The 12,640-nt window shown below is 53.8% G+C and overlaps 1 protein-coding gene across 1 annotated transcript in view; it reads left to right on the top strand.

Moving 5' to 3' along the window:
- Positions 1–12,640, top strand: part of LOC138792187 (hydroperoxide isomerase ALOXE3-like) — a 59,042-nt gene that overhangs the window by 14,076 nt on the left and 32,326 nt on the right. The window contains exons 2-5 of the mRNA XM_069969304.1: positions 1,650–1,828; positions 7,389–7,593; positions 8,695–8,770; positions 8,854–8,976. Coding sequence (XP_069825405.1) covers positions 1,691–1,828; positions 7,389–7,593; positions 8,695–8,770; positions 8,854–8,976 — 542 coding nt within the window. The 5' untranslated portion in view covers positions 1,650–1,690. The remainder of the gene's footprint in view (positions 1–1,649; positions 1,829–7,388; positions 7,594–8,694; positions 8,771–8,853; positions 8,977–12,640) is intronic.

Below are 12,640 nucleotides of genomic sequence, written 5' to 3' on the forward strand. Positions count from 1 at the left end.
CATACACCTGTGCTCACACGACAGTATCTCCATGTTTTTCCCATTCTGTCTGCAGCAGTTTTTGGTGAGTGTAATACCATATCCATACTTTTTTCGTTTGGGGGCAGCCTTCCTCGCCGGTGGTGCTGGCTGGGACTTTTTGGGGGGCACTTTGGGTCTGGTCCTGTGACGTGGGGGTTGCGGGGCCACTCCATGGCCTCCCTTCCCTGCATGTGCACGCTTTGCGGAGGTGGCGGTCACTGACCGACACGGTGTGGAGTTAGCGTAGGGACCCGTGTGAACCAGGAGACCTGCATGTTGGTACACGGGGGATATGGCTTGATCAATTCATATTCCAACATCTTGAAGTTGTTTTTTTAAAATGGGATGTGCAGCCGCTCCTCTCTCTCCATGTCGGATTCTACTTATTCTACTTCTTCCTGCAGAGCACAGTACTACCCTGGGTTGGGACCCTCTCAACATCCTCCTCTCTACTTCTCTGAACTTTCTCTACTTCTCCACACGTAACCAAGTCAGCACGGCTATTCTACCTCTCAAGCTCTGAGTACAAGTCATGTCAGTCAAGTCGAGAATTTATTGTCAAGTCAAAATTCTATTGTGTATCACTGTATCCAGTATTCCTGAAGTAAAGAAGAGTTTATTTATTGTAGCAGGACTCAGTGATTCTTATCCAAGCACCTACACAGTAACAGCACCTTTCTTGGGCTATCTCCCCTTTCTGTGGGTGGTGGTACCTATAGTCCGGGGGGTTTAACCACCCAGCAGGTCACCAACTACAGGAGAAAGGGTTTAGCTCGTCTCTCTAAAATAAATTGTTAAACCTTCACTAGAGAGAACAAGTCAGGTTTCATGTCAACCCACGCCATGGACAAGGAGAGTCACAGTGCAGGACAGTATCCATAAAGAAAGTAAAGGAACTGATCTGGATAGAGCAAAGTTGCAAGAAGCCTATGAACTCTAGCATGGGTGTAGGAAGGGAACCCTCAGCATTCCACTCATCCCAGGTAACAAGGTCTGGGGCTTGTGTGACCCTTTAGGACGGATCCCTCAACATTGGTGGGCAATAGGTGGTGCAATGACATCCTAAATAGAATCAAAGAGTCAAAATACAGGCACAAGTATTCTCTCTCTCTCTCTCTCTCTCTCTCTCAAGTATTCTTCTATTTCTACCTCCGTAGTTCCGGCAGAGCACAGTACCACTTGGGTAGGGACTCTCGACATTCTCCTCTCTACTCTTCTGAACTTCTCTTCTACTTCTCAGCATGCAACCCAGTCAGCACGACTGTACCACTCCTTCTACTGTCAATACAGACCTGGATCCTAAAGTATTGTCTTACCAAGTGTAAAGTATTGTATCAAACCAAAGCTGTATTATCTACCTGTGTGCCCAACCGGCACTGGCGTTACGACATAACATCACTAAGCACGGTTATATCTCAGCCAACCACCATAGAACTGGCGTGTCGCTTAACCATCTGGCAAGTGACCGGCCGTACCTCCTTCACACCACTGGAGGGGTACATGCCTGAGTGATGACATCCTAAATAGAATAGTTATAATGGGGGGGGGGGGGGTGTTGTGTATGATAATTATGCCCCTTGTAGCTGGTTATATAACACACAGTGACATCTAGTCTCATATATGTACAGACAGTGCAGAGCTGAGCCGGTGCAGGACGTCCTCTGAAGACATGATGCTATACAGGGTGACAGTGGCCACAGGAAGTGAATTCACTGCCGGGACCATCAACACCATCTCCATCAACCTCGTGGGGGAGAATGGAGAGAGCGCTAAGCAGCAGCTGTCCCACCTGTGGATGCCCGGAAAGGTGAGCGTTCTGTGCCGGATGCAGCCAGGACCACCTCAAGGTTGACGGGCACCAGTTGTCTCCCACTGTAGGTTCTATATAATGTTCCCGCCCAAAGATGTAACTAGAATTCATTGCAATGCACGCCCTGTCTAACCACCTAGATGCTCCGGCCTCTACTGACTGCAGCATCTAGGGGGTAAATAGCAGTGATGTTATATAGATATACTACACATAAGGTCAGCATAGTTGCCGATGTGCTGTCACACTGTGCATGTGCCCTAAACACCTTCAAAGTCCCAGCAGTGAGACCACCTGCGATCTCCAGGGACCCGTGTCTCCTGTCAGAATGACGCACATTGCCATGCCAGTCATTATATGGAAACCCATGTAGTAGGACACCGCATATGATACAGGAGGGAAGGGCACAAGGGCTGGACCCTGAGGAACTCAAAGTAAGGGCAGAAACAGACACTTTCTCTGCTATTGGATCAGAACGTGGTGGTCATTGGGTCCTTGGTCTCCTCTCTTACCAATCTCCTTCCCCCCCCCCATTATATTAGTTTGGTGGGGCAGCATTTCAAGATGGAGCCATAGTTGTTTTATCTGTTCCCATGTAAGAATGATGGAGGCCGCTGTGCTCTTGGGAACCCTAAGTGCAGCAGAGATGTGTTTGCCCCTTCTCCAGATCTGCTCCTCCACACACTCCTGTCTCTGAGCTCTACAGGCAGCTCTTTCCTCCTCCTCCACACAGTCCTGTCTCTGAGCCCTACAGGCAGCTCTTTCCTCCTCCACACAGTCCTGTCTCTGATCTCTATGGGCAGCTCTTTCCTCCTCCTCCACACAGTCCTGTCTCTGAGCTCTACATGCAGCTCTTTCCTCCTCCACACAGTCCTGTCTCTGATCTCTACAGGCAGCTCTTTCCTCCTCCACACAGTCCTGTCTCTGATCTCTACAGGCAGCTCTTTCCTCCTCCACACAGTCCTGTCTCTGAGCACTACAGGCAGCTCTTTCCTCCTCCAAACACTCCTGTCTCTGAGCTCTACAGGCAGCTCTTTCCTCCTCCACACAGTCCTGTCTCTGAGCTCTACAAGCAGCTCTTTCCTCCTCCACACAGTCCTGTCTCTTTGCTCTACAGGCAGCTCTTTCCTCCTCCTCCACACAGTCCTGTCTCTGAGCTCTACAGACAGCTCTTTCCTCCTCCACACAGTCCTGTCTCTGAGCCCTACAGACAGCTCTTTCCTCCTCCTCCACACAGTGCTGTCTCTGATCTCTATGGGCAGCTCTTTCCTCCTCCTCCACACAGTCCTGTCTCTGAGCTCTACATGCAGCTCTTTCCTCCTCCACACAGTCCTGTCTCTGAGCTCTACAGGCAGCTCTTTCCTCCTCCACACAGTCCTGTCTCTGAGCTCTACAGGCAGCTCTTTCCTCCTCCTCCACGCAGTCTTGTCTCTGAGCTCTAAAGGCAGCATTTTCCTCCTCCTCCACACAATCCTGTCTCTGAGCTCTACAGGCAGCTCTTTCCTCCTCCTCCTCCACACAGTGCTGTCTCTGAGCTCTACAAGCAGCTCTTTCCTCCTCCACACAATCCTGTCTCTGATCTCTACAGGCAGCTCTTTCCTCCTCCACACAGTTCTGTCTCTGGGCTCTACAGGCAGCTCTTTCCTCCTCCACACAGTCCTGTCTCTGGGCTCTACAGGCAGCTCTTTCCTCCTCCACACAGTTCTGTCTCTGGGCTCTACAGGCAGCTCTTTCCTCCTCCTCCTCCTCCACATACTCCTATCTCTGAGCTCTACAGGCAGCTCTTTCCTCCTCCACACAGTGCTGTCTCTGGGCTCTACAGGCAGCTCTTTCCTCCTCCACACAGTTCTGTCTCTGGGCTCTACAGGCAGCTCTTTCCTCCTCCACACAGTCCTGTCTCTGAGCTCTACAGGCAGCTCTTTCCTCCTCCACACAGTCCTGTCTCTGAGCACTACAGGCAGCTCTTTCCTCCTCCAAACACTCCTGTCTCTGAGCTCTACAGGCAGCTCTTTCCTCCTCCACACAGTCCTGTCTCTGAGCTCTACAAGCAGCTCTTTCCTCCTCCACACAGTCCTGTCTCTTTGCTCTACAGGCAGCTCTTTCCTCCTCCACACAGTCCTGTCTCTGAGCTCTACAGGCAGCTCTTTCCTCCTCCTCCACACAGTCCTGTCTCTGAGCTCTACAGACAGCTCTTTCCTCCTCCACACAGTCCTGTCTCTGAGCCCTACAGACAGCTCTTTCCTCCTCCTCCACACAGTGCTGTCTCTGATCTCTATGGGCAGCTCTTTCCTCCTCCTCCACACAGTCCTGTCTCTGAGCTCTACATGCAGCTCTTTCCTCCTCCACACAGTCCTGTCTCTGAGCTCTACAGGCAGCTCTTTCCTCCTCCACACAGTCCTGTCTCTGAGCTCTACAGGCAGCTCTTTCCTCCTCCTCCTCCACACAGTGCTGTCTCTGAGCTCTACAAGCAGCTCTTTCCTCCTCCACACAATCCTGTCTCTGATCTCTACAGGCAGCTCTTTCCTCCTCCACACAGTTCTGTCTCTGGGCTCTACAGGCAGCTCTTTCCTCCTCCACACAGTCCTGTCTCTGAGCTCTACAGGCAGCTCTTTCCTCCTCCACACAGTTCTGTCTCTGGGCTCTACAGGCAGCTCTTTCCTCCTCCACACAGTCCTGTCTCTGGGCTCTACAGGCAGCTCTTTCCTCCTCCACACAGTTCTGTCTCTGGGCTCTACAGGCAGCTCTTTCCTCCTCCTCCTCCTCCTCCACATACTCCTATCTCTGAGCTCTACAGGCAGCTCTTTCCTCCTCCACACAGTTCTGTCTCTGGGCTCTACAGGCAGCTCTTTCCTCCTCCACACAGTTCTGTCTCTGGGCTCTACAGGCAGCTCTTTCCTCCTCCACACAGTCCTGTCTCTGAGCTCTACAGGCAGCTCTTTCCTCCTCCACAGAGTCCTGTCTCTGAGCTCTACAGGCAGCTCTTTCCTCCTCCACACAATCTTGTCTCTGAGCTCCTCAGGCAGCTCTTTCCTCCTCCACACAGTTCTGTCTCTGGGCTCTACAGGCAGCTCTTTCCTCCTCCACACAGTCTTGTCTCTGAGCTTCTCAGGCAGCTCTTTCCTCCTCCACACAATCTTGTCTCTGAGCTCCTCAGGCAGCTCTTTCCTCCTCCACACAGTTCTGTCTCTGAGCTCTACAGGCAGCTCTTTCCTCCTCCACACACTCCTGTCTCTGAGCTCTACAGGCAGCTCTTTCCTTCATACAGTCCAGTCTCTGAGCTCTACAGGCAGCTCTTTCCTCCTCCACACAGTCCTGTCTCTGGGCTCTACAGGCAGCTCTTTCCTCCTCCACACAGTCCTGTCTCTGAGCTCTACAGGCAGCTCTTTCCTCCTCCACACAGTCCTGTCTCTGAGCTCTACAGGCAGCTCTTTCCTCCTCCACACAGTTCTGTCTCTGGGCTCTACAGGCAGCTCTTTCCTCCTCCACACAGTCCTGTCTCTGAGCTCTACAGGCAGCTCTTTCCTCCTCCACACAGTCCTGTCTCTGAGCACTACAGGCAGCTCTTTCCTCCTCCACACACTCCTGTCTCTGAGCTCTACAGGCAGCTCTTTCCTCCTCCACACAGTCCTGTCTCTGAGCTCTGCAGGCAGCTCTTTCCTCCTCCACACAGTCCTGTCTCTGAGCTCTACAGGCAGCTCTTTCCTCCTCCACACAGTTCTGTCTCTGGGCTCTACAGGCAGCTTTTTCCTCCTCCACACAGTCCTGTCTCTGAGCTCTACAGGCAGCTCTTTCCTCCTCCTCCACACAGTCCTGTCTCTGGGCTCTACAGGCAGCTCTTTCCTCCTTCTCCACACAGTCCTGTCTCTGAGCTCTACAGGCAGCTCTTTCCTCCTCCACACAGTCCTGTCTCTGAGCTCTACAGACAGCTCTTTCCTCCTCCACACAGTCCTGTCTCTGAGCTCTACAGACAGCTCTTTCCTCCTCCTCCACACAGTCCTGTCTCTGAGCTCTACAGGCAGCTCTTTCCTCCTCCTCCACACAGTCCTGTCTCTGAGCTCTACAGGCAGCTCTTTCCTCCTCCACACAGTCCTGTCTCTGGGCTCTACAGGCAGCTCTTTCCTCCTTCTCCACACAGTCCTGTCTCTGAGCTCTACAGGCAGCTCTTTCCTCCTCCACACAGTCCTGTCTCTGAGCTCTACAGGCAGCTCTTTCCTCCTCCACACAGTGTTGTCTCTGAGCTCTACAGGCAGCTCTTTCCTCCTCCACACAGTCCTGTCTCTGAGCTCTACAGACAGCTCTTTCCTCCCCCACACAGTCCTGTCTCTGAGCTCTACAGGCAGCTCTTTCCTCCTCCTCCACACAGTCCTGTCTCTGAGCTCTACAGGCAGCTCTTTCCTCCTCCACACAGTCCTGTCTCTGAGCTCTACAGGCAGCTCTTTCCTCCTCCACACAGTCCTGTCTCTGAGCTCTACAGGCAGCTCTTTCCTCCTCCACACAGTCCTGTCTCTGAGCTCTACAGGCAGCTCTTTCCTCCTCCACACAGTCCTGTCTCTGAGCTCTACAGGCAGCTCTTTCCTCCTCCACACAGTCCTGTCTCTGAGCTCTACAGGCAGCTCTTTCCTCCTCCACACAGTGCTGTCTCTGAGCTCTACAGACAGCTCTTTCCTCCTCCTCCACACAGTCCTGTCTCTGAGCTCTACAGGCAGCTCTTTCCTCCTCCTCCACACACTCCTGTCTCTGAGCTCTACAGGCAGCTCTTTCCTCCTCCACACAGTCCTGTCTCTGAGCTCTACAGGCAGCTCTTTCCTCCTCCACACAGTCCTGTCTCTGATCTCTACAGGCAGCTCTTTCCTCCTCCACACACTCCTGTCTCTGGGCTCTACAGACAGCTCTTTCCTCCTCCCCCACACAGTCCTGTCTCTGAGCTCTACAGGCAGCTCTTTCCTCCTCCACACAGTCCTGTCTCTGAGCTTTACAGGCAGCTCTTTCCTCCTCCACACAATCCTGTCTCTGAGCTCTACAGGCAGCTCTTTCCTCCTCCACACAGTCCTGTCTCTGAGCTCTACAGGCAGCTCTTTCCTCCTCCTCCACACAGTCCTGTCTCTGAGCTCTACAGACAGCTCTTTCCTCCCCCACACAGTCCTGTCTCTGAGCTCTACAGGCAGCTCTTTCCTCCTCCACACAGTCCTGTCTCTGAGCTTTACAGGCAGCTCTTTCCTCCTCCACACAATCCTGTCTCTGAGCTCTACAGGCAGCTCTTTCCTCCTCCACACAGTCCTGTCTCTGAGCTCTACAGGCAGCTCTTTCCTCCTCCTCCACACAGTCCTGTCTCTGAGCTCTACAGACAGCTCTTTCCTCCCCCACACAGTCCTGTCTCTGAGCTCTACAGGCAGCTCTTTCCTCCTCCACACAGTCCTGTCTCTGATCTCTACTATTGGGTCAAAAGTTTAAAGGAAAGAAATTTGGAGAAGGGAAATGAGTGAATGATACTTGGGGACAGAGAGATAAGAACCTTCTAGATACTAATCTGTCTATCTTCACCCTCTTTGCTGCTCTGTAGGTGTCTGACTATGAGGTGGAGACTGAGCGGGATCTCGGGGAGCTCCTGTCTGTGCGACTCTACAAAGAGACATATCTGTTCTCATTCGAGGACGCCTGGTACTGCCGGTACATTAATGTCACCTCCCCAATTGGGAAGCTCTACCAGTTCCCCTTATACCAGTGGATCTCCGGCCAGACCAGTTTGGTGATCCCTGAGGGGACGGGTGAGTAATCCTGAGCTTCCAATCACTTCTGTAAAATATCCCTCTAATACGTATGAGCTGTGGTGAAGGGGATGGAGCATTACTGCCAGGTCACCAGTCCTTTCCACAGAGGGTTCCCATCCTCACGGATTCCACTTATCTTTGCTATACCGATCAGCAGGAGGAAAAGACAAGAACAAGAAAGGGCTGGAGCTGCTTTCTGCTTTATTAATATAGACTTTATATCTGCTGAGCCAAGTAATGAAAGACCAAAGTAATTCATCATTAAAGGGATACTCCAGCGAAAATAAACTGGTGGCAGAAGATTATATAGATTTGTAATGTACTTCTATTTAAAAATCTCCAGTCTTCCAGTACTTATCAGCTGCTGTATGTCCTGCAGGAAGTTGTGTATTCTTGACAGTCTGACACAGTGCTCTCTGCTGCCACCTCTGTCCATGTCAGGAACTGTCCAGTGCAGGAGAGGTTTTCTATGGGAATTTGCTGCTGCTCTGGACAGTTCCTGACATGGACAGAGGTGGCAGCAGAGAGCACTGTGTCAGACTGGAGAGAATACACCACTTCCTGCAGGACATACAGCAGCTGATAAGTACTGGAAGACTGGAGAGAATATACCACTTTCTGCAGAACATACAGCAACTGATAAGTACTGTACGACTGGAGATTTTTAAATAGAAGTAAGTAAGTAACAAATCTGTACAATTTTCTGACATCAGTTTATTTAAAAAAAAAAAATAAAATTCACCGGAGTTGCTGGGTGAGTCACTTACCAACCAACTGTATAGAAGAGGTGGAGAAGAGGTGGAGCTTCAGTTCCCGCCAAACCAGATTCAGCCCGCCCACCCTAGACAACTGTCTAGAGGCATTGTGGATCCGTCTCAGGGTAACATGCCTCAGGGTCTCCACTAGGGGTGCAGCCTCCAAGCTGATGGGCCAGCTCACAGGATAGCCTGCCTGCCCATGAGCGGGTGTGACACTGCAAGGCCCAGCTAGCCCACAAGTTCTGTCCCACCCAAGGACCCCCCCCCCCGCCACTGTATTGGGCTCACAGTCCCTGCAGGGGGCGCTGTCACAACTAGTAATGACCTGTTCCTCTTTCAGGGAGTATTTTATCTACAAGCTTTATAGACATAAATCAACGAGCAAGAGAGCTGGAGGAGAAGAGACAAATTTACAAGTAGGTGACCTCCCCGACCCCAGGATGACCATGTGATATGGATTATGGAGTATTAAAGTCACGTGTCCTCCATTGTGTTGCAGGTGGAAGTTGTACGCCGACGGGGTCCCGTACTGCATTGAGACAGACGCCGATGATGAGGTTCCCCTCAATGAAAGATTCTCTGGCCTCAAGTATGGCAGCTTCATGTACAGCCACATAGCAAAGTAGGTTTCCTTTCCACCCCAAACACTCTCAATCACGGGCATGTTTCCCATTCTAGAAGTTTGTAAGAACACAAGAGGCTTAGTACTTTATGGTAAGTGAGACGTCCTTTAGATGAAGACCCACCCAACCGATATCGCCAACCAAATAACGTATGAGCAGGGAGTGACCAAACTGACAATCGGGAATCATCAGAGTCTTAGTCACCTTATATTGCTCCTCCACCACTTCTCCATACGATGCCCGATGTCGGACAGGCCCGGGAAGAGCAGCGCACATCTCAAAAAGCAACCAAAAAAGTTATTTGCGCCTGTCCGCGCTGTCCCGGTGTCTTCTTGTGACTCCCCCTATCCTGTCACTCAGCAACAACCCGACCACACACACAGGTCACCCAGCAACAGCCTGACCACACACACAGGTCACTCAGCAACAGCCTGACCACACACACACACAGGTCACTCAGCAACAGCCCGGCCACACACACACACAGGTCACCCAGCAACAACCTGACCACACACACAGGTCACTCAGCAACAGCCTGACCACACACACAGGTCACTCAGCAACAGCCCGGCCACACACACAGGTCACTCAGCAACAGCCCGGCCACAAACACAGGTCACTCAGCAACAGCCCGGCCACACACACACAGGTCACTCAGAAACAGCGCGGCCACACACACACACACACAGGTCACTCAGCAACAGCCCGGCCACACACACACACAGGTCACTCAGCAACAGCCCGGCCACACACAAGTCACTCAGCAACAGCCCGGCCACACACACAGGTCACTCAGCAACAGCCCGGCCACACACACAGGTCACTCAGCAACAGCCCGGCCACACACACACACACAGGTCACTCAGCAACAGCCCGGCCACACACAGGTCACTCAGCAACAGCCCAACCACACACACAGGTCACTCAGCAACAGCCCGGCCACACACAAGTCACTCAGCAACAGCCCGGCCACACACACACAGGTCACTCAGCAACAACCCGGCCACACACACACACAGTTTACTCAGCAACAGCCCAACCACACACACAGGTCACTCAGCAACAGCCCGGCCACACACACAGGTCACTCAGCAACAGCCCGGCCACACACACACACACAGGTCACTCAGCAACAGCCCGGCCACACACAGGTCACTCAGCAACAGCCCAACCACACACACAGGTCACTCAGCAACAGCCCGGACACACACAAGTCACTCAGCAACAGCCCGGCCACACACACACAGGTCACTCAGCAACAACCCGGCCACACACACACACAGTTTACTCAGCAACAGCCCAACCACACACACAGGTCACTCAGCAACAGCCCGGCCACACACACAGGTCACTCAGCAACAGCCCGGCAACACACACAGGTCACTCTGCAACCGCCCGGCCACACACACAGGTCACTCAGCAACAGCCCGGCCACACACACAGGTCACTCTGCAACCGCCCGGCCACATACACAAAGGTCACTCAGCAACAGCCTGACCACACACACAGGTCACTCAGCAACAGCGCGGCCACACACACACAGGTCACTCAGCAACAGCCCGGCCACACACACAGGTCACTCAGCAACAGCCTGACCACACACACAGGTCACTCAGCAACAGCCCGGCCACACACACACACACAGGTCACTCAGCAACAGCCCGGCCACACACAGGTCACTCAGCAACAACCCGGCCACACACACAGGTCACTCAGCAACAGCCCAACCACACACACAGGTCACTCAGCAACAGCCCGGCCACACACAAGTCACTCAGCAACAGCCCGGCCACACACACACAGGTCACTCAGCAACAACCCGGCCACACACACACACACACACACACACACAGGTCACTCAGCAACAGCCCGGCCACACACACACACACACACACACACACACAGGTCACTCAGCAACAGCGCGGCCACACACACACAGGTCACTCTGCAACCGCCCAGCCACACACACACAGGTCACTCAGCAACAGCCCGGCCACACACACACAGGTCACTCAGCAACAGCCCGGCCACACACACACAGGTCACTCAGCAACAGCCCGGCCACACACACAGGTCACTAAGCAACAGCCCGGCCACAAACACACGGGTCACTCAGCAACAGCCCGGCCACACACACAGGTCACTCAGCAACAGCCCGGCCACACACACACACACAGGTCACTCAGCAACAGCCCGGCCACACACAGGTCACTCAGCAACAGCCCAACCACACACACAGGTCACTCAGCAACAGCCCGGCCACACACAAGTCACTCAGCAACAGCCCGGCCACACACACACAGGTCACTCAGCAACAACCCGGCCACACACACACACAGTTTACTCAGCAACAGCCCAACCACACACACAGGTCACTCAGCAACAGCCCGGCCACACACACAGGTCACTCAGCAACAGCCCGGCAACACACACAGGTCACTCTGCAACCGCCCGGCCACACACACAGGTCACTCAGCAACAGCCCGGCCACACACACAGGTCACTCTGCAACCGCCCGGCCACATACACAAAGGTCACTCAGCAACAGCCTGACCACACACACAGGTCACTCAGCAACAGCGCGGCCACACACACACAGGTCACTCAGCAACAGCCCGGCCACACACACAGGTCACTCAGCAACAGCCTGACCACACACACAGGTCACTCAGCAACAGCCCGGCCACACACACACACACAGGTCACTCAGCAACAGCCCGGCCACACACAGGTCACTCAGCAACAACCCGGCCACACACACAGGTCACTCAGCAACAGCCCAACCACACACACAGGTCACTCAGCAACAGCCCGGCCACACACAAGTCACTCAGCAACAGCCCGGCCACACACACACAGGTCACTCAGCAACAACCCGGCCACACACACACACACACACACACACACACAGGTCACTCAGCAACAGCCCGGCCACACACACACACACACACACACACACACAGGTCACTCAGCAACAGCGCGGCCACACACACACAGGTCACTCTGCAACCGCCCAGCCACACACACACAGGTCACTCAGCAACAGCCCGGCCACACACACACAGGTCACTCAGCAACAGCCCGGCCACACACACACAGGTCACTCAGCAACAGCCCGGCCACACACACAGGTCACTAAGCAACAGCCCGGCCACAAACACACGGGTCACTCAGCAACAGCCCGGCCACACACACAGGTCACTCAGCAACAGCCCGGCCACACACACAGGTCACTCAGCAACAGCCCGGCCACACACACAGGTCACTCAGCAACAGCCCGGCCACACACACAGGTCACTCAGCAACAGCCCGGCCACACACACAGGTCACTCAGCAACAGCCACACACACACACACAGGTCACTCAGCAACAGCCCGGCCACACACACACAGGTCACTCAGCAACAGCCTGGCCACACACACACACAGGTCACTCAGCAACAGCCCGGCCACACGCACACAGGTCACTCAGCAACAGCCCGGCCACAAACAGGTCACTCAGCAACAGCCCGGCCACACACACAGGTCACTCAGCAACAGCCACACACACACACACAGGTCACTCAGCAACAGCCCGGCCACACACACACAGGTCACTCAGCAACAGCCTGGCCACACACACAGGTCACTCAGCAACAGCCCGGCCACAAACCAGCCTCCATAA

This window comes from Dendropsophus ebraccatus, chromosome 5, assembly GCF_027789765.1.
Source record: "Dendropsophus ebraccatus isolate aDenEbr1 chromosome 5, aDenEbr1.pat, whole genome shotgun sequence".
Taxonomy (NCBI): domain Eukaryota; kingdom Metazoa; phylum Chordata; class Amphibia; order Anura; family Hylidae; genus Dendropsophus; species Dendropsophus ebraccatus.